The 21311-nt window shown below is 36.1% G+C and overlaps 2 protein-coding genes across 2 annotated transcripts; both read right to left on the bottom strand.

Annotated features, from left to right (window-relative positions):
* Window positions 1-6287: 6287 nt before the first annotated feature.
* On the bottom strand, window positions 6288-17992 carry LOC141692299 (vacuolar protein sorting-associated protein 51 homolog). The gene is made up of 20 exons (XM_074497061.1): window positions 17639-17992; window positions 14965-15104; window positions 14702-14756; window positions 14488-14595; window positions 13532-13630; window positions 13346-13423; window positions 12282-12359; window positions 11819-11971; window positions 11530-11630; window positions 11343-11410; window positions 10852-10925; window positions 10673-10739; window positions 10271-10389; window positions 8767-9034; window positions 8521-8630; window positions 8227-8298; window positions 8084-8134; window positions 7436-7666; window positions 7179-7358; window positions 6288-6945 (listed from the first exon to the last, which is right to left on the bottom strand). The coding sequence occupies exons 1-20, from the start codon at window positions 17828-17830 to the stop codon at window positions 6844-6846; spliced, it is 2346 nt and encodes a 781-aa protein (XP_074353162.1). The 5' UTR covers window positions 17831-17992; the 3' UTR covers window positions 6288-6843.
* Window positions 17993-18442: 450 nt separating this feature from the next.
* On the bottom strand, window positions 18443-21061 carry LOC141693758 (cytochrome c oxidase subunit 5C). Its single transcript, XM_074498923.1, has 2 exons — window positions 20926-21061; window positions 18443-18925 (listed from the first exon to the last, which is right to left on the bottom strand). Exon 2 carries the CDS (start codon window positions 18903-18905, stop codon window positions 18714-18716), a length of 192 nt encoding a protein of 63 aa, XP_074355024.1. The 5' UTR covers window positions 18906-18925; window positions 20926-21061; the 3' UTR covers window positions 18443-18713.
* Between the last annotated feature and the right edge of the window lie 250 nt (window positions 21062-21311).

Below are 21311 nucleotides of genomic sequence, written 5' to 3'. Positions count from 1 at the left end.
TTGAGCTTCTCATTCAACCCGGACTCCACCACACGGAATCCCTCCCGGGCTTCCTCCAGCTCTCCCTGCAAAGTATCAGCCCGTATCTTCTCGGTTTTGGTCCGGTTGTTGGCCTCCCGGACCTCCGTGTAGGCAACATCTGAGCAGATAGATATGGCACTCCCGAGCTGAAAAAAGACAGAAATCGACTAAGTACAAAAAAAAAACGGGGGACGCAACCCGGAACCTAAGGCATGGAAATTTTGGATAACTGTCCCCATTGCCCGGTGACCCTTTTCAAGGCAGCAACCATGCTGTATCCCTCCACCTCCTCATAGTCATCTTGGGAAGGAATACTAGACATGAACCCGGCTAGGTCAACCAGGCTCTTTGTCCCTATCCTGATGAGACCCCCGTCTGGGCCCTTCCCTTCCGAATCACAAATGACCCGGTCAGCAACGACAGCTTTTCCGCGGGGAGGCTTTCCCGGGGCGGACTTCCTTTTCTTTGAAGGAGGTTCCTCAAAGATTTCTTGGACATCCGGGTCCTCGTTCAAAGCCACGTCACCCGGAATGGACACGTTCCGGGGGGGCGGAAGACTCGGCACCACCCTCCGCATCCGCAGAATCGGATCCAGTCCCAGGGGCCCCTTTCGTTGTCTTATATGCCAATCCCAGGGAGTTGAAAGCTGCTGCGTAGGCCGAAGAAGACATTATCGCTCTGGATGAAGGGTTGTAATGCGGCAAACCTGAAAGGTGGGAAAAGAGAAATATCAGCACAAGATAAATATACTGGACAAAGCAACCAAAACCGGAAAGAAAATACTACAGTAAGCCCGGATCAGGGGAAAACAAAGCTAAATATGCCATAATACGGATAATGGAAAAATATTTGATGCAAACAAGCTACAAGTAAAAAAGCAAAATGAACGTTGACCCGGGTCATCAGGAAAAACAAAAAGACCCGGATCAAAGACTAAACAGAGATTCCGCAACAATAATTACAAGTTAAAAGAAAAAGGAACCGTAATCCGGATCGCCAAGCAGGGATGGGGACCCGGATCACAAGCAAAACAGGTTAAAGAAAAACTTATAGCCGAGTTGGAATAGCAGTTTATGGTTCATAAAGGTATCCCCCTCTAAGATCTCCGGGTTGAACTTTGTCTTAACTTCCCCGGTTGTAAAATAGGGGAGAAACTCTAGGTCGAAGCCCTTCAACATCAAAATCTCCCCGTTCCGGTGTTTCAACGAGGTCTGGTGCATAACCGGTTTGGACCTACCCGGGCCAAAGCCGCACTCTGCTGCCCGGAACCTGAGCTCATAAAACGGTTTCTGGCTCGATCTAGAGAGATAAAAATCTGGTGGAACAACTTGAAGGTGGGCAGGAGCCCAACCTTGTTGCAGCAACTATGAACCAGGTCATAGACTTAATTCCGTTTGGAGTTATTTGCATTGGGGATATCCTGTATACGTACTTGCACAAATGCTTGATAAACATGTGGCAGCGAGGACTCCACCCGGATCTTAGGTGCTCCAGCCAGACCGGAACGAAACCGTCCGAAGGGCGATGGAAAATCCTCTCATGGGGCTCGGGCCACCTCCAAGCGATATCAGGAGTTAACTGAAAGGCAGCCCGGATTGCCTTGTCCATGTCATCTGGATCGGCTTCAGCATAGAAATCGTTCAGCTGATAATGATCCCGGCTGATCCCAAACGAAGCAAAAGCTGCATCCAAGGCACCTTGGTCGTACACACCTGGGTGGCCATCCTCGTACCTCTCGTATCTAATCCGGGCGTAATAAATGTTATCTTCGAACCCGGGTGGCTTTCTGACAAAATGGTACTTGATATCGGACCAGCGGCCCTCTGGTGTAAAGATGACTGAATTCTCTAGAAGCCTCTTGAACCGGAAGCTCGTGATTGTTCCCACAGATCCGGACCCTTTCCTCACCATCTCGCCCCGGATCTGTTCTCTACCAGATGAATCCGGGTCGCTCTCTTCTTCAGAAAAGTTGGGGTAGCAGTTATAAACTTTCCTAGCTCGCTCCTTGGTCCGGACCATATACCTATTAAAATGAAGGTCAGACAGCCTGGGCCCTACAGTTTTTATTTATCTTGCTAATCGGTCCGGATCAGGTATGTTATGTTAGTTTTACCATAGCCTGATGATCCGGACCACTAATGCAAGTCCAACCCGGAAAAACATCAACGATCCGGATCATGATAGCTACAAGCCAAAAAATATCAAAAATTATAGACCCAGATCCCGGTGGCAAGCACCCAGATCCGGATCTAAAGCAACCAAAAACAGCTTAAAAAACCCAAGTCATATAGTTCTACCCAAACACCTCCCCCCGATCCGGATCCTATACCCTCAACCCGAATCAAAATCAAAACCCTTAACCACAAACAATATACCAGAGAATCAAAGACCAAAATATATGATTTTTCATATACATATACAAATATACATGTGAAGAACACGAAGAACAACCCAGAAAAATCTACCCCAAAACCGAACTTTTCGAAAAAAAACACCGCAAAATACCCAAACACTCACAGATCTAAGCAAAATATACCACAAAACAAAACAAAACAAACCCCAAAGGCCGATTCGAACTTTCAATTCGCGAATGGGAGATGAAACTCGAGCATGCAACAATCTAAAGAAAAATCACGAGAAACCAAAAAAGTAAAAGCAAGGAGAAAAAGGCTTACAGATTTGTCGAACACGAGTGCAAGAAGGACGGCGGTGGAAAAGCCCAAGGGAATCCAAGACTTCGAAGAACTCCGGCGGAATTGAAAGAAGGCGAAAAGACTTTTTGTTTTTGGGTGAGAATAAAAAATGAAATGGAAGAGGGGGCAGCCTTTTATAGGCCCAGGAAAGAGAAACCGCTCCTGCCATGTGGCAGCACCCTACTGGTTCCAGGAGCAGTTACAAAAAAAAAACAAAAACAAAGATATATATATATATATATATATATATGTGTGTAATTACACACATATAAATGCTAATTAAACCCCATAATCATTATGGGCCGATTTTTTAGGAGGTAACCGCCTGAAATTCAAAATCAAAGGGGGGAAAATGAGCAAAACCGTTTGAAAATCCCAAACCTTTCGAATTCCACAGCCCAAGACCCGGATCAGTAGCCCTAATCCGGATCATTGTCAACCAGATACATTTTTAAAGCAACCATCCTACCTCAATCTGGGTCGGTATCTACTACACCAGACCCGGATTGGAGAGCAACCAGGAGCAGAAATTTTTCCGAAGCATCTACTATACCTTAATCCGGATTGGCATCTACTACACCTGATCCGGATTGGGGGGCAATTAGGAGCAGAAATTTTTCTGAAGCATCTACTATACCTTAATCCGGATTGGCATCTACTACACCAGATCCGGATTGGGGGGCAATCAGGAGCAAAAAAATTTCTGAAGCAACTATTCTACCTTAATCCAGATTGGCATCTACTACACCAGATCCGGATTGGGAGGCAACCAGGAGCAGAAATTTTTCTTAAGCAACCATTCCACCTCAATCCGGACTGGCATCTACTACTCCCTCATCCAGAAAATCTGCATAAGGGAGTGGGGGGCAAATGATAGGGTTTAAGAGACCCGGATAGGTGTCAACCTGGGCTAAAGGAATACAGACTCAACTAACCTACTAAGACCCCCATCTCCCAGGCCAATCAAGCATAGGAGCCCAGGCCCGGGTCCATCCTATTACCCGGATCCGGATCTACCTGCATACCAGGATCCGGATCAGGGCTAAGACCACCATGAGGGAGGTCCCAGCAAGCACATGCACATCCCACAACCTGCCAAGGAAGGGTACGTGGGCACGTGACTATGACAGCTATCAACAACCAACGCACCAGACAAGCACGACGCGTGTCAGAAGGCCGTTAGAACACTCTGGAGGTGGTCCTCCCCTGGACACGTGTAAGCAATCCACCCAAGTCAGGCGTCCTCCGCTCCCAAGATCCAACGGCCCAGATTTGGAGGTAACTACCCCTAAACCCTACCTTTGGGCTATATATACCCCTAAGGCTGAAGGGTTTAGGGGTTAGAAAATATTCACACTCTTGCACACTCACTCTCTCTCTCTCATATCCATACACACACAGCAGCCTCTACATTACATTATACACATACATACATCTTCATCCTCTCCAAAACCCTGTTCTTATTTTTACACCGGAGGCGCCCAACCAGCAGCTACACCTCATCCATACCGAGAAGATCCAGGAACGGCGTCGGACGGAGCCGCCCGCTCACCGGAGTTATCACTTGATGTTCAAGATTTTCAACTTCGTCAACGACAGCTTTCGAGACATGCTTATTTTCTTAGACTAGCCATCAGACACTGCAAGAATTGGGTATCAGTTTCTTTACCTTCTGGAATCAGGCCTACTTTCAGTACACTTATGAATGTGGCACAGTGCACTCCTAACATTACTCGCGTGATAGAAGCTTGTGATGCTTCTGTGGATGTTTTTCCGGTATTTATGGCTGTGATGTACTGGATGAATCTTAGAGCCTTTCATGCTCCATTCCGGGGAGTTCAGATTGTGGAACAGTTGGTGGATTACTGCAAGAACATTGAGGAGCTTGGTTTACACGGTCAATTTTCAGAGAGGGATATTTCTAGTATTGTTGAAGGCTTTCCGGAACTCAAGTTGTTGGATTTATCAAACTCAATTCTACCTGCTGTTGCTCTGCGTATATTGTTGGATGGAAGGTAGAAATGCATCAAGGATCTGAATGTGTTGCATTGCCGGTTTCTCGACGAAAAAGGAGAAGATATTAGAAAAGATTATGTGAAGTTCAAGGAATTTGGGCTTCAAATTCTTGAAAAAGCTTCTGGTATCAATAGTTTAAAGAAGTTCATGCATTGCATGAGAATTAGTACAAGGAAACCATGTGAAGAATGCGCAGTCGTGGGCTTGAAGGATAAATAAGCTTGTAAAGCTAGCGTTACCTTTTTACTTTTCTTCTGTGACTTAGTAATGCTTAACCATGGATTAAGGTTAAAGAAGTACTCTTGGTACTGTAATGCTTAAAAATGTACTGACAAGTCTTGCTAGTTTTTTTTGTTATGTTTTCAATGCCAGAGCTTGATAACTCTTAATCAGGCCGTGGTTGTCAATGGACAAACTCTAGCTTTAACGGGTAAGTGGGTTTGTTTATCTGTGTTTAAGCATTTTTATCACTAAATCTCAGTCATCAAAAGTTACTTCCCCGGAGTGTTTACACTTCACAGCCCTAAACACCTCCATCACCATATATGTGATGATTGTTTCCTCTTTACCAAAACTTGGTAGACTGGGAACATAGTACTAGTAAGCAAAATTACGCGAGGTACCAAAACTTCCAATGGCATATTGAATCAATCAGTGTACTCGAATCAGGAGTATGTCAAAATCTGGGGTTTTAGACAAAAGGCTCCTGTTTAAAACAATTCAAATTTTAAATTCTAATCGATCTTGCCAGTGTGTATACTAGTAGAGAGTAGAGACGACACAATGGGTAGAATAATTAATAAGCCAACTTGGTAGAGTATATCATCATTCTGTGAAAGTTAAAACCAGCATTCAGCTCAATGGAGTAGTTCCAAAAAGAAAATGCTCCATTTCTCTGTAGACTTGAATATCAGCACTATGCCCCAAACAATCTCAACCCATTCCAGCTATCGAAAAGATAAATCAAGGGGGCTTGTCAAGGAACTTGAGCTGCGAAATGGGTTTGGTTCTGAAAATCCAACATATAGCAATTAGTAAATCACTAACCGATCCATGCTTGAGTAATTACGCAGGGCAGTAATCAATTTTCTCGACTGCTGAAACATCATACTTGGAGCCTACATTGATTGTTTGTCCTTTGGTTTTTTATACATGAACCCGTGGAGTAATTTATTTTTGTTGAGTTAATAGGTTGCCAGTGTAACAGGTTCCTCAAGAAGACTATCTTCGTATACTAGAGTAATATGCTGGCTGTGGCCATATCCATTGTCAACTGTTCTGCAATACCTTACAAGCGGGAAGCGGCCATTGTCAACTGTACTGCAATACTTACATTTGATGCTGAAGATATTAGATTAGACCCTAAAAATAGCTCAGATAACATCAATAACATGAAAGTATATAATCTCTCAATTTCAAATAAAAAAATGTGCGATGTATGATTTGGAATCTAGTTTAGAATTCAATTAAAGAAGTCTACCATTTTCGTGAGACGTCACAGGAATAACCGGAGCTTTACTAGTAAAAAAATTGGAATCTATTCATCAATCTTCTAAATTCATTAAAAAGCCAATAACATATAAAACAGAAATTTGAAAAAATGACCAGACTAATTCTTGTGATTAATCCATATGCCCGCTAATTACACTTTGACGAACACATTCACAAGTTTGGAGCTATTTGATCCACAGATACACAGACGTCAAACCCACACATGAAAAGTTACAACAGTGTATCATTGCTAAATGACTGTAGAAATTAGCTTTATGACTCGATGAATCAATTTAAAATTTCCACAGATATTACAAAAACATGCTATGAGGATAATAATACTATGTTCCATCTTTAGAGGTGCTTGCACTGAGACCGGTCAATTTAAAAAAGCTTGAGAAAACATTTCTACCTTCATGGAAACTTGAGAAACTCTGAGAACAAGTTCCTCCCTCGCCTGTTTCGGGTTATATGGGATCTCTTCTTTTCAGTAAAAAAACTATAACAGTTTAGGCTTAACTGATCAGGTAACTCAGGAAAACATGGTAACTCCGATGACAGCAATGTAAAAGAATATTTAAAACACTGATTCATCCTCCAGTCTACGGTAAAAGTTTAGCTTCTATTCTGAACTCTTTTTCAACTTTGCATGTATGAGTTTGTCTAAAATTGGGGTCTCCAAAGGAATCGGATCAAGACAACGCTCTGCTGCAGCAACAATCACCTGCTCAACAAGAAATTCACTCATTGATTGACACGTCCTCTAGAACTTGATTTACATTAAAGTAGTACAAATCACAAGAGGTTTTTTTATATATAATGACTTCTTATAATCCTTGTTATTTCTGTGCAATGCATGAAATTTAAGCACTATGCTACACAAGAGAAATCACCAGGTAATAACCACATTCAAACTAAGAATTGAGGACATAAAATGTTCCTCTTTATATTTCTTACCTCATCAAGCAAAAAATTAACAGCAGCTTCATCTTCAACAATTTCCTTAAATATAATAGTCCTTAGGAACTGAGTATCCAACTGAATTTGCTGAAAGCCACTTCGATTATATGTATGTAGCCTGACAAACTCTTGCAGACTCTTTAAAGAAAGTTTTAGGATAGTTGTTAAAACTGATTCCTGCAAAAGAAAAGATGGATCAGTCAATACTGCTCTACTCCTTATAACAACTCTTCTTTCAAATTAAAATTTCCTACCTGTGTATGTTCAATTTTAGTAAAAATTTCCACTTTTTGCTTAAAAAGCTTTGCCAGATGGGTTTCTAGAAGCTGGCTCCTAGCCCTGTGAGTATTCAGGCGGCTCATTCTATCATCTCTCAATGTATTACTGCGTGAAGAAGTTGTGCTTCCGTTGCTGTCAGTGCGGCGATGCTTATGACGGGGACCTTCAGGTAAAATCTGCTTTACTTCAATTCCTATTGCTTCTACCTGGCACATGAGTAGTTTCCCTATCAATACTCAAAACATGAAAGGAAATGTGCGCTAGAGCTATATTTGTACAAACTCTTAGGCCATGTTTCTCTTAAAGGATTATAGTCTTCGGACTATTACCTTAATTATCTTAAATTTAAAAGACTATTATCCACAGATCCATGTTTCAATAATCGTTTTAGTTCACTACTAATGGACAATGGTATAATAATAAATAGTGAGAGAAGGTATTACACCCCTGTAGAAATGAACCAAAAAGGTAATTGAAATCCGGTTCGATATGATTATAGTCCTTTCAATTTTGAATGTAATAGTCCGCAAATTATAATCCCTTGAACAAACATGGCATCGGTGTAGAAAATATAACAGCTTAAAATTAATTTTAACGTAATGCAATAAAAGAACAGTACTCACCTCCTGAAGTAAGAAATCAACAAACATATGAACTTCTCTTGGTTCCTTGTGCTGCAATATATATATGTATGTTTTAAGCTATTATTGGTAGTAAAGCCAAGCAAAGTCTATCAAATTATAAACAATCCTAAAACCGTACTGACCTTGACCCAATTTGGTGTAGTAAACCTCTTTCTCAGAAGGCCTGATATCTTTTCAGTCCTCATTTTAATATACTGGAGAAAGACACGGTCAAACATCAGTTTTTAAACTACCATGTAGTTTAGTGATACAGTAAACTCATATCATCATGTAATACAAAACCATGCTGAAGAAAGATAAGAATGTCAAATATTATTAGAAAGCATGCACATTCTAATTTTTAGGTAAAGTACACATTTAATTTTGTAGAAACCACTTTCATTCATATGACCAGAGTGTATAGATTTCAATCATACGAGGTTTAAGAACTTTTCACTGGATACACGGAAATTGCGACAAATTTCTGCAGGTACAAAAGCAGGACCATGTTCATGGCCCCTAGCACTACCTCCAGAGAAAGCAGCTGCTATTTCCTGCAAGATTGGTGATAAAAATTTAAACACAAAAAGGTCCTATCTACAACTGTAGTAGATAAATCTTCAATAACATACAAAATAATTGCAATTCGTAACCACATACAAAATAATTGCAATTCTAGTTACCACTTGCCTCGGTAATTCTAGGGACGGCATTTTTCTCAACAAATAGCGAAAGTTGAGCTATCACAAGAACAACTCCAGGAAGAACTTTGTCACCCTGTAATCCCTCTTCTGATCCTTGAATGACCGACACATACTTTCCAGAGAGTGAGTGGAAGCGTTCATCAAGTTTCCCGAAAAAGTCTTGAAATCCTTCTTGTACCCAGTCAATAATCAAGTTTTTCATATTGGGAAGCAGGCCAAAAGTTTCTTCAAGGAGCTGACGGAAGTCCTATTACACACAAATCAATAAAAACCAATTAAAATGCAACAGCATATAAAAATTAAATAAATTAATTAATTAAAATACACACACACACACACAGAGGAGGGGGGGGTGGGAGGGGGGAGGGAGGGGAGAGAGGCACAAGAGACTACCCAGTTAGTATATTCGAGTGGAATGACTGATCCATTTGATAAATAACCCACATACATATATTTATAAAGTGTATCTTTTGATTAATTTTAGATTATAAAGAAACTAGGGGGGGAAAATGAGTTTTACCAAAGTTCCATTTTAATTCCAAGGACAAATCTAAGTAGGAAAGCAGGAATATTTATAGCGTCCTGTAACCACCTTACAAGATTATGAAATTTCACCTAAGATACTAATACTATAGCTGTAACTCCGTTTAAAACACCTTCAAAATTCAAAACTGAAAAAATAATATGTATCACTGGCCCAGTGGCCCTAATACATTTACAAAAGAAGCCTTCGATCAAAAACGGTCCCAGTTTATAGGAATAATTGTAGTAGAACTATTCATGTTTTGGTTGTGAAATCGTGAATAGACACAAACAATATAATTTGTTACTAATGTACCTAAACATATTATTGCAAATCTCTGCGGATATAGAAAGACATGAGTATTCATTTAATTGTGAACGGTTGCAAGAATAAGAGGCACAATCGTCGGATTAAAAACTTGGAATAGGACTGATGGACTAAAAAAATCCTTTCATTTTGTTTGGTTGAAGTTATTTCTACAAAGTACGAACTGGTTTTCTGATCAAACGCCTAATTAATTTGGAAAGCCAATATGCTGAATCATAGAGCAGCAATAAAGTCTCACCATCGATTTAGAGTAGAAGTCTATATTCATCAAATTAATTTATTTCGTTTATACAAAAAGTTTTCAACAGTCTTGCCCAATAACCAGTAAGTAAAATAACAGGCTTTTACCCCTTTCTTGTCTTCAGACAAGATGAGCAAAAAGTTCTCTAACCTAGTGTGAGCAGGCTGCATTGCTAATATTATCTATTTTGCAATTCATTAAAGATTAACTTTAATGGCATCTACTGATGGTGTATCTAGCTATTGGTTCAAGGCCTGTAAGCGAAGTGTTTTATGTTGTTTAGGGGCAGAAAACCCCCTTCATCTGTGCTATTCTTTCAAACAGTGGTTAACTAAAGAGCCGAGCCTACATGCAGATACACAAACTTAAATGACGTCCAAGCTCAAGTTTACCAGTAATTTGTCCACACTGCCTTGGAGTAAAGTCTTTTTACCGGCATCCAGAGCAGCCTGCAAAGAGTAGTGCTCTTCCCACCTCTCCTTCGGCCTTGATTGAAGTTTCTTGAAAGGATCTGCCAGTTTAATACTTATAAAATTATACAGATTTTCAAGGCAACATTATACAAGAAATCTGGATATTAAGATAAAAGCCCCGAATAACTGTTTTTTTAGAACAATTTTTTATAAAGACAACTATACTTTTTTTTAGCAGATGGAAAGAATATAACAGCAAACAAACAACAATCAATAGTCTTTCACAATTCCCATTCGTTTCAAAATTTCCTATACCAAAGATGCATTCTTCGACTAGATGATTTTCGCTCTAAGTGTCTTGAAAGTACAAGTGTAGCTTACCGGAGATATCAAGTAGTAGACATGAAAATGCACTGGCAATATATTTGTTGACAGTTGTGTGAGCGGCCTGAAACCAAATAGTCAATTAATCATTATCTGAGACCAACTTACCAATCTTGTATATTAATAAATGCAGGGTCGACGTCTTAGATACTACTGAAAGACATTAAAAAAAAGACCTCCATGGCAAAAACAGGAAGAGAAGCCTCAGGTAAGACTTCATCCATCAGGAGCACGTTGGTCCATACACCACCTGCAAATAATGCGTCGTAGTTGCACTCAGATTGAAATTAAAATAAGAGATATATACTGAAACAAAATAATATCGAAACTGAATTGGGAACAATCTGCAGAATCATATGAAAGCAGCTAAAAATAGCTACAAAAAGAGACTATGATCACAACTGACAAGTTAGACTTGGTACCAGTAGTTTCAAAGTGCTTCTACATGTCTTTTATATAATTTAGGTATCATGCTATGTGGATCAAATATACATGTTATGAACCGTTAGTCAAATTTTTTAATATACAAAATGTAGAAAAATGGCTTCTACACCTTAACCCAAAAATCAAATATACAAAATTATCTTAACCACATTACAATTAAGAAAATGGCTGTCCCAAGTTGCCCATCCAGCAGAAATCTGTTCTAGTAAGTGAGCTTACTTACGTAGCAATTCCAAGAGATCTTCTACCGAAATATCTTTGATTATATGTTTTTGAATAGCTTCAAAGTGCCTACAAACCAAGTTACAGATTTCAGATTAAAAAAAAAGTCAAATAATAATACGTATAGTGTTTAATAAAAAATCAAACAAGGATCTTAAAACTAAGGAAAATTACTGTGTCTCACATACTTCATAACCAGATCCTTCAGAAGCTTAATTAATTGCTCTTTTGAATCAGGGAATATTGCTCCATAAGCACGAACAGCTTCCACGAGCTCCCGAGTTGAAGACTGAGTTATTTGAAAAGGGATATATGATATGTCTATTAATTAATTTGGTATTCAACAAATAACTGCTTACAAATGATGACAAACAAAATCTTTAATAAGAAAAATCAGAAAGGTTGGATATAACCGTATAAGTATATAATCTCTGATACATTATTCAGACAATGTAATTATTTCTTATTCACACTCACCCCATTAGCACTAGAAGTCGTGTTAGAAGTATTTTCTTGTTCACGATCATTATCAAGTTCAATTGGATCTTGACTTGCTTCTGCAGACTCTAAATTCAAATCCACAAGGAACTGCTCTAGCTTTTCTAGTAATTGATCTTTCAAGCTGTCAACCTGTAAGATAAAGTTCATATTGTAGAAGTAGGAAAATCTTAAACTCAGTTCTTCATTTAGGTATTTCCATGTTATGCCCTAATCCCTGGGGCATAAATTCATTACAACTTCTAGATGCAAAGTAGTCATTCAAAGCTACAAAACCCTTAGGTTTGACACTGAAACACCTAATTAAACCAAATCCATGATATACTCAGCCAATATTGACATTTTGACCAGGGAGATGTATGCATGTAACAAACTAAAGTAAAAATAATACTAAATAAATATAACATCTGCAGATTAAAAAATCCGAAACTTAATGCAGTACCGGGATATCCAATTGCTTCAATAACATTACAGATTCAGCTCTTTTCTGTATGGACTCTGAATCTGAAAATACTTTTTCCTGAAAGAAAGAAAGATTTGTCAGGCAATCTTTCAATATAAGCGATCTCCAGGGTGATTTATACATTGATGTCTTCTGAGCATATCTATGATAATGTTATTATTAATCAGGAAGATGCAATAATAATATACAATATATCATGCATATACCCAATTATCATGATATGTCTAGTCCATGCATCTGAGAAGTAATTAAACTTCTTTTATTTTATTTTGTACTATTTGATAAAATGTATGAGCATAGCTGTAAATAATTACTTGTATCATAAATTGACAATACTTTAATACTTCGATATGTGGTTAAATTTAATTATTAGATATTTATACATCTGGGCCATGCCATAATATGGTTATCTATTAGATAATTTATATCATCATTAGGAGTCAATAATCATAAGTCCTAAATATGAAAAAAGTTGAAAGTCTAGATCGATTGAGGTATGACTAAAAAGATTTATCTTTTGAAAACATCCAAGAAAAAAAAGTTTATTCTATATTTAATATCTATATATAAGTCAAATCTGAAGAAGATGAAATATCAAAAAGGTTTTTAAGTGCATAGTATCGCACACACGTTTGTATCTAATATGCCAATACCAATGTGTAACGATTTCAACGAATACTTTGAATTTATGGTGCCATCAGCCACGAGATATACAGCAGATATATTGGTTTTAGGAAAAATGACACAAAAGTCACTTGAAAGATCCAATTCCAACAACCATTCCTGAAGGCTCCTCAATATTTCTGCCTTATTCATCTTCAGAAACATTTGTACAATGTCTACTACCTATAATGATTTTCGAATCTCTAAACATAAACCCTTATCGTGAATTCTTATTTTCTTACTTCACATCCTTTAAGTACTTTTTGATAACATACTGCATTGATAAAAGGTTTTATATAAGCCAGAGCAGCAGTAACAGGTATGAGGTGACAGGACACTAGTATCTATGCCAAAGTTAACTGGAGATGGAAAGAACATACCTGCAAGTTGTTTATAATTACATGAATTGCTTCTTCGGATGCCATCTTGCAATCCAAAAATGAAGAATCTCCGTATGCCTAAAAAATCAATGATCGTAAATTTCAATTTTTTTCGAGGAATTAGTATTGCGAAAAAAAAGAGGACAAAGATTAGGTAGATAGTTGCAGGACGGTGAAAGAGTTAACCTCAAATATTGGCATGGCACCTGTGTACAACCTCACCGCATCAGCATAAGATTCAGAACTGATACAATTTCCAAGTCTTGTAGGTAAATCATATATGAACTGCTCTTTTCCACATAAAATAAATTTGTGTGACTCATCCGTAGCAAGACAGTAAAGTTTACAGAATGTACATAAAATACAATATAAAGTGTAACATCTATCCCATTCTTCATGTCCACATGAAGATCAATCACAAGTTATGCTGGCTAAATTACATTAATTCAGCATATTATCCAGAAAAAGGTATATAACTAAAGGCAAATAATATAGAAAGCAATTGAATTCAAGGAGCACCGTTCATTGAGGAGATAATTCTTTGTACAAAACAGATGGATAGTAAGTCAAGGAGCATAGTAAATGACTATGGGCATGTTCAGAGACCAGTTTATAAGTTAATACCAACTTAAAATTTCTAATTCCACATGCACCCCCGAGTGGTCTGTTTTATCAAGTAATGACTTGCAGATAAAATTGACGTATGGATTGAATTTCTGAAAGTAGGAAGGGACAAAGGGTGTATTCTTATGTTTGACTCTTTTTAATTTTTGTACTTGACTCGACATTGAAAAAATATTAATTTTCCTTTGCTCAACACAATATATTAACAATCTAACTGTCAGTCAAGTCTTTTTATTTCATCGTCTTTTTTAACTCTTAGAAGCTTGTAGGTTATACATTGTCAATAGAAGTATCCAAACATATATAATTAAATTGGGAGTAAAAACTTACTTCTACTTGTAAGTTATTGAAAAAACTCTAGCAAGTAACTTTTCTGTAAGCTAAAAAAGTAACATGATGGTTTCTATATCTTCTTAAAGAAAAATCTTTTACTCCTTTAGTAAGGCAAGTTCGAGCATACACATGAGAAGTCCGGATAGAGCTAAATATTTTGTACCTTTAAAAAGTTGACATATTACCTGAACTTTACGCAGAAGATTGCGTGTACGGTGCAATTTCTCTATGTGCTCTCTCTTTTCGCAAAGAGAGGTATTGACCCCATCACTTCTAGATTGCACAGATAATATCTGTGATGGTATTAAAAAAAGATTGTAAAGCTTTATCCGCATGAACGTTTCTCTCTGGTTTTGAATGACAACATATTATGGTAAAATAAACTTATACTTATACAACCTTCTCTAAGAGCTGCTCCATATTGACTTCCATGCCCACAATATTACTTTTCATTCTGAAACATCAGTTACAGCTCGATCAACATTTAGCAGTACTTAAAATATGCATATATATATATAATATTCAGGATTAAATTGTGTCTACAAGTAACTAGTTCACAATTTGGTGGTGCTACTTCAAACAGTAATTTCTCTTATTGAATAAACTATTCTACAGAACTGAAATAGAACAAATGAATTATAGAGTGAAGGAATTAGTTCAACCTCTTAATTGTGTCTGTTGCGCTAATAAATTTGCTGTAATTTTCATAGACTAACATCTGCAAGTCAGTGTCGAGATTCTTTATCTCAGACGCCATTTCAACATGTTTCTGAAGTAATCCATTTAAATTTGACTTTTGAACCTGAACATAAAGTTACGTTTCAATTAGCGACAATAAATTAAAACCGAACTAAGAACATAAGGCACAACGGAAGGATTGTAAACTCAATAGCAACCCTACATTGTATTGTCAAAGTTTTATGTAGCAGAAATAACATAGTAAGCATAGAATCAAAATATTAACTTATTTCCCAATGGTATTGTAACATAAAAAATTTTAAAAAAAAAAATTAAAAAAACTTACAGCACTTAGCATCAAAAAGGTCCAAAAAACCTTGTTTCGGACTCCATTTGGTTCCATTTAATCAAGCAGTATGTCCAACGCATAAACTGGTTATTAACAGTAACTAGCTTAAACCCCGTGCGATGCACGGGTTCTGTGAATATTTATATTTTTTTATTTATATTTTATATGATTTTATTGAAATTCTAATATAAATAAATAAATACGTTAATTAATAACAATATAGTTATAATTTGATTGTGTATAAGTTTAAGTTAAATCAAATAGTATAGTATAAAATAGTATATGGTTGATGAGATTTGAACCATTAATCTTATTTATAAATAATAATTAAATGCTTGATGTTGGCGGGGTTCGAATCTGTGAACTTGGTTAGTGTATTTATTTATAAATATTAATATAAATGTTTGTTGTTGGCAGGAGTCGAACCTAGAATTTTATTTTGTAATTTTATAAATAATAATATAAATGTTTGTTGTTGGCGGGATTCAAACCTGTAATCTTGGCTGGTGTATTTTTTTTAGTATTCGGATCTAACGGTTATGATCATTTGGTTAAAAGATCTGACGGTCGTGATCGAAAGGGATAACCAAAAACAGGGTTAACCAAACTACAAATTATACCCCTATTCGGTTATTATAGTTTAGTATAGATTTAACGTTAAGTATATCAAGCCCCTATCTCGCCTAATGGTGCTAATAATGCAGAGGGCCTTGACCGGCTGTATTCAATATTCTTTTAAAAATATATCGCTAGCTTAATTAAAGTAGCAAAATAAAACCTCTACAAATTGATAGCTTTGGAACAAGATAACTGTAGTAATTTATCGAGGTTAAAAATCCAATGTATCCACAATAGTCTGGACCTATTAAGGTTGTTTTTATATCAAAGTTCCAGTATCGCAGTTACTGTTCAAACTGTCGTGATCTCTAGTTCTGAATACATAATTTCAATCAATTAAAAAAAGTTATTAAATACACTGCATCAAGTATAATCAGGAGCGAGAAAAAGTACCATTCTATTGAGATCACTAAATTACTGAAGTTCTACTGCATTAGCTTCTGTACAAACCGTAGATACCTCTAGTTCTAAATAAATCGTTCCAATCAATTAATCAAGGTTAATTATTTATTAAAAATTTTATTTATTTATTTCTTACATAATTTTATTTATTTATTTCTTAAAAATTTTATTTATTTATTTCTTACAGTTTACCAAATTAGAGTTTAAATTCGCAACTAATATCGTTACTAATAATAATACAAAGTAAACAAATTAGATCTACTAATTCAGTTTTACTGTTTACTCACAACTACAGTTACTAATTAGATGAATACATGCTTAAAATGTCATTTTAATCACATAATATCACATACATATTTCTAATCCTAACTAATTTATTTCTTACAATTTACAAAACTCCACCTCACGTTCGCAACTAATATCGACTAACCAATGCTAATACAAATAAACAAATTAGATCTACTTATACAGTTCAACTCTTTTAGTTACTATTGAAACTATCGAAATCTCTACTTCTAACAAATCATTTCGTTTCCAAAACCTCTGCCTCAAATCACTCAAAGCTTCTTTCTGATTAAATTGAACAAATGCTTAAAATGCCATTTAAATCACATAATATCACATACATAATTCTAATCATAATTAATTCATTTCTACAATTTACAAAACTCCACCTCACGTTCGCAACTAATATCGTAAAGACATAACATACCAATGCTAATACACATAAACAAAAGTTCTACTGTTTTAGTTACTATTGAAACTAACTAAATATCTACTTCTAATTCTAACAAATCATTTTGTTTCCAAAACCTCCGCCTCAACTCACTCACAACTGCTTTTACTAATTAAACGTACAAATACTTAAAATGTCATTTTAATCACCTAATATCACATACATAATTCTAATCCTAATTAATTTACTTCTTACAATTTACGAAACCACTGCTCACATTCGCAACTAATATTGTAAACACCTAAACTTACAAATGCTGATACAATTAAACAATCCGCAACTAATATCATAAACACATAAATTTAGAAATGCTAATATAATTCAACAGTTCACAACTAATATCGGAAACAGATAAACTTACAAATGCTAATAGAACTAAACAATTCCCAACTAATATCGTAAACACGTAAACCTAGAAATGCTAACACCTACTACAATTAAACAATTCAAAACTAATTCCGTAAACAAGTAACTACACAAAAAAACGCTTACAAAACCAAACAAATCAGATCTACAAAATGACAGTAACAACAGAGCTAGAACCGGAGCTCACGAGAAGATTCATGTACTGATCGGCGTCAAAACCGGTAGTATTAATAGAATCAAGCGTTGCGTATCTTGCTGAAGCGTGACTCGAATCAAGTGGATCAGAACTAGAAGTAGAATTGTCCTGAGAGTAAAAGCTTGAGAGTAGATCTCTCATTCTCTTCGCTTTGTCATCGATTGGCGCGTCTATTACCTCCATTTTGGTACTGAAGAATGTTTGTGTGTATATGTTCGTTTGTGTGTATATGTTGACGGTGAGTTTTATGTTTTGTAATCGGAGTTTATGGTGTGAACTGTGAAGTGTTGGGTTTTTTAGAACAAAATCGATCTGGAGAGATGGTGTTGAGCGACGTCGTTTGTTGAGCTTCGTTTTAGTGAAAAACATTTTATTAAAATTATTTTGTAAAATCAAAAAATTACTAGGATTATTTTAGAGGATGGTTTTTTTCTGATAAAAGATGCTTTGACTTATTTTCAAAAATGTAGATTTTATATATTTGAAGAAATAGTTTTTCTATTTCTGTGGGATTCAACTAGATCTTACACTTATAACAGTTATTTAATTAGAATTGTTGATCGCTCAGTTTTACCCTGCATTAGCCCAAAATTAGAAATTATTTAGAACTACAATTTTTAAAAAAATTTATAAATGTCGCCTAAACAGGACCGAAGTTGCGCATTCAGGGCTCTTGCAAATATTTCCGTAAACTACGTAAAGCAGTCGAGTGTCAGAAATGAGCCAAGAGAGACTGAAGTAATCAAAACCAAGGCAGATATCCTGAAATGCACAAGGTTCTCTAAAATCCGAATATGTACTTAATGAACAATTGGCAAATATGATATTAATGGCATAATTGGTGCTGTTTTTAATGAAAAATAATAGTTTACGATGGTATCAGAATCAAAAATGCGATATTGTACAAGTCTTCAAAATCAAATGAAGAAAATAACCAGCACCATACAAATACATCTATTTTATTTTTCATTTCCCAAAGGGAATATGATTATGATGTGAGCATAGACAAAAGAAAGCGAAACAAGCTTAGATGTGGATGTCAATTATGGTCCCTTTATCAGGTATATCATTCTTCGACAACCACGCCAATCTTGCCTTTCTCAAGAAGGTCGTAGAATGTTCTGGTCTTCTTCTGCTCATTCCAGTGATGCATCTTCCATAAACCACCTGCACACATGCCAAGTACAGTTGCAATAACTATCTCCTTCACCACACTTGGTCCTGTCAAGGTAGCATGAGCAACCCTACCGCCAGCCATTTAACTTTCCAGTCAGAAGCCTGTAAACTCAAAAAACAATAACTTACGTTACTCTTTACACTTCTAGCACCAAAGAAGTAACAAATAAAACATTTGTACCGTGTGGCATGCCAGCTGGTTAAAGATACAAAGTCTATTTCATACACTCTCAAAAACAACTTATCCTCAACGAATAAGGATATCAACCAATAATATTACAAAAACTAATCAACAATAGTTGAAAAGAGGGTACCCACTTGTCTATGCTTCATATCTCACAAGCATTGTGAGATGATGAACTACTACTGCATGGATGACAACGGAAAATATGGTTCAGGTCTAATAAAAATTGAACCATAAAATCAGAAACCAAACCGCCACCGAAACCCGAAAAACAAAAACATCCCAACTCATACAGAAAGCTGGGGTTTTGTTCTTTCAATGAGAATATCTCGAGGTAACCTAGGTCATCAGTAACTTCCTAAGGCGTTTATAAAACAATGTCTTTATCATTTCTTACTCATGAATTGACAAGCAACGTATAAAACGTGATTTATACATGCCCACTTGAGATGTGATATGATTGCATCATGATGCTCAAGGACACAATCCAATAGATCATTGTATCGAGTAATAGGATTATAGTCTCACCATAAAACTGGCATGCGCGGCAGCGGCAACCATGTGTAGTGTAAACAATGACAATTGTGTACCATAGTCAGTAGCTAGATACGGATAAGGGGGCATAGAATACATATGGTGAACTATAATAATGGTTAAAGAGCCTAACATAGCTAGGTTAAGAGATAATTGAGCATTCCACAATGTTGTTAGGTTAGGATCTCTCATATATACCTTTATGTGCCTGACCCGTAAATGGACTTTTATGAGCCTCTAAAATATCTTTTAGGGCCATGAGCAATTCCCCGGTTGGTCTTATACAAATGACCTGCTATTAGGAAAAGAATCGCAATAGCTAAATGATGGTGTGCGATATAAGTCAGCCATAGACCCTTGGTTACAGGAGCTACTGGAAAAGAACAAGTTTTCATATGGTGAACACCTAAAGTGCACAAATCAGTGATCTGACAGCATTTATAAGTTCTTTGTTCCACACATATCTTTATCGTTTATACATATGGGTAAATAAGGTCTTTAAGATCTTTTCTGGCTACTAATTAAAACATAATTCACATGCTTGTATTACACTAGTTCATCTTGAAAATGTTAAAAACAATTAATACAATTAGCACTGATTAAATAAACCCCTTTGTTTGTTTATGTTCTTAAAGAGAATAAGGATCCCAATTACCTCAATCAACTTCATAAACTATGCATCAATTCCAACAAGTAAATAACTCAAAGATAGCAATCAGAAAATAAGATGGTAACAACAAAGCATCAAGAGTCAAGATATGCACCCCTAATTAATAACTGACCAGTATAAATTTTAAAAAGAAATAAATGCACGATATTCTACATTCTAACATCCACCAAGAGGACAATTCAAAACCAGATCCTATCCCAACACATTTCACATCCACCGAGAAGATAATTTTAGGATAATAGCTCCCCGAAACAAACATGACCAACAAAAACATGAAACAAAATCACAACAAAATCCCAACACATTTCACATTTCTGTTGGTGACGAACAAAATCACACGATGTCATTAGTGCTCCCCGAAACAAAATGAATGAATAATAATCCCGATATAATAAACCCAAAAAACAAACATGGCACTAGATGTTCACATTTCTGTTTACAACGAACAATATCAATAGTGATCCCCGGAACAAACTGAATGAATAATAATCCCGAGATTATAATCCCGGAAAAATTCTGTTTACGACAAACGTAATTACAAGTAACCAATCAACGACAATCACATACCAACAAACAATAGCACAAAACAGGATTCAGATCTACCAATTAAAACATTAACAGATTAACTAAAATAGAAATTGCAAAAATTCACATAAAAAGTATAGATTATTCATACATACATATATCTGTACATGTGTAAGAAAAGGAGCTGACCTGAGAACTAACTTTGTGGAGAGCAAAATAAACCCTAGTCGCGAGAGAAATGAAAGCGTGGAGACTAGAATGAGAAGAATTGTAAGTAAAGAGATTTGTAGTCCACTTGTCGAATTAATTAGTACATTATTAAAAAAATTTAATTCCAAAATAAATTGTTTTTTCCTTTCAAAATGAATATTAATTTTAATTTTCGTATACAATAAATTCTATTGTGGAAAATGATATTTACTTGAATTTGTTTGATGTTTTATTTATACTAGTAATATGTTCGTGATACGCACACGGTTTTTTTTATTTTCTTAATTTTTTACGATAATTTTTTCTAGTTTTGTTAAATTAATATAAGTATATTAAATTATTTTATGAACCTAATTAAGAAAGAA

The sequence above is a fragment of the Apium graveolens genome, chromosome 10, assembly GCF_009905375.1.
Source record: "Apium graveolens cultivar Ventura chromosome 10, ASM990537v1, whole genome shotgun sequence".
Classification (NCBI taxonomy): domain Eukaryota; kingdom Viridiplantae; phylum Streptophyta; class Magnoliopsida; order Apiales; family Apiaceae; genus Apium; species Apium graveolens.
This window is presented reverse-complemented; position numbering and strand designations above follow the sequence as displayed.

Bases quoted from the DNA above. Each gene is read 5' to 3' on its own strand.
- LOC141693758 (XM_074498923.1), bottom strand. From the start codon at position 18,905: ATGGCTGGCGGTAGGGTTGCTCATGCTACCTTGACAGGACCAAGTGTG.
- LOC141692299 (XM_074497061.1), bottom strand. From the start codon at position 17,830: ATGGAGGTAATAGACGCGCCAATCGATGACAAAGCGAAGAGAATGAGA. The intron at 12,360-13,345 runs GTATGTTCTTTC...TCTTTCTTTCAG, and splicing joins TAATTATAAACAACTTGCAG to GAAAAAGTATTTTCAGATTC. The intron at 9,035-10,270 runs GTAAACTTGAGC...TGTGTGTAATAG, and splicing joins GCAGTGTGGACAAATTACTG to GACTTCCGTCAGCTCCTTGA.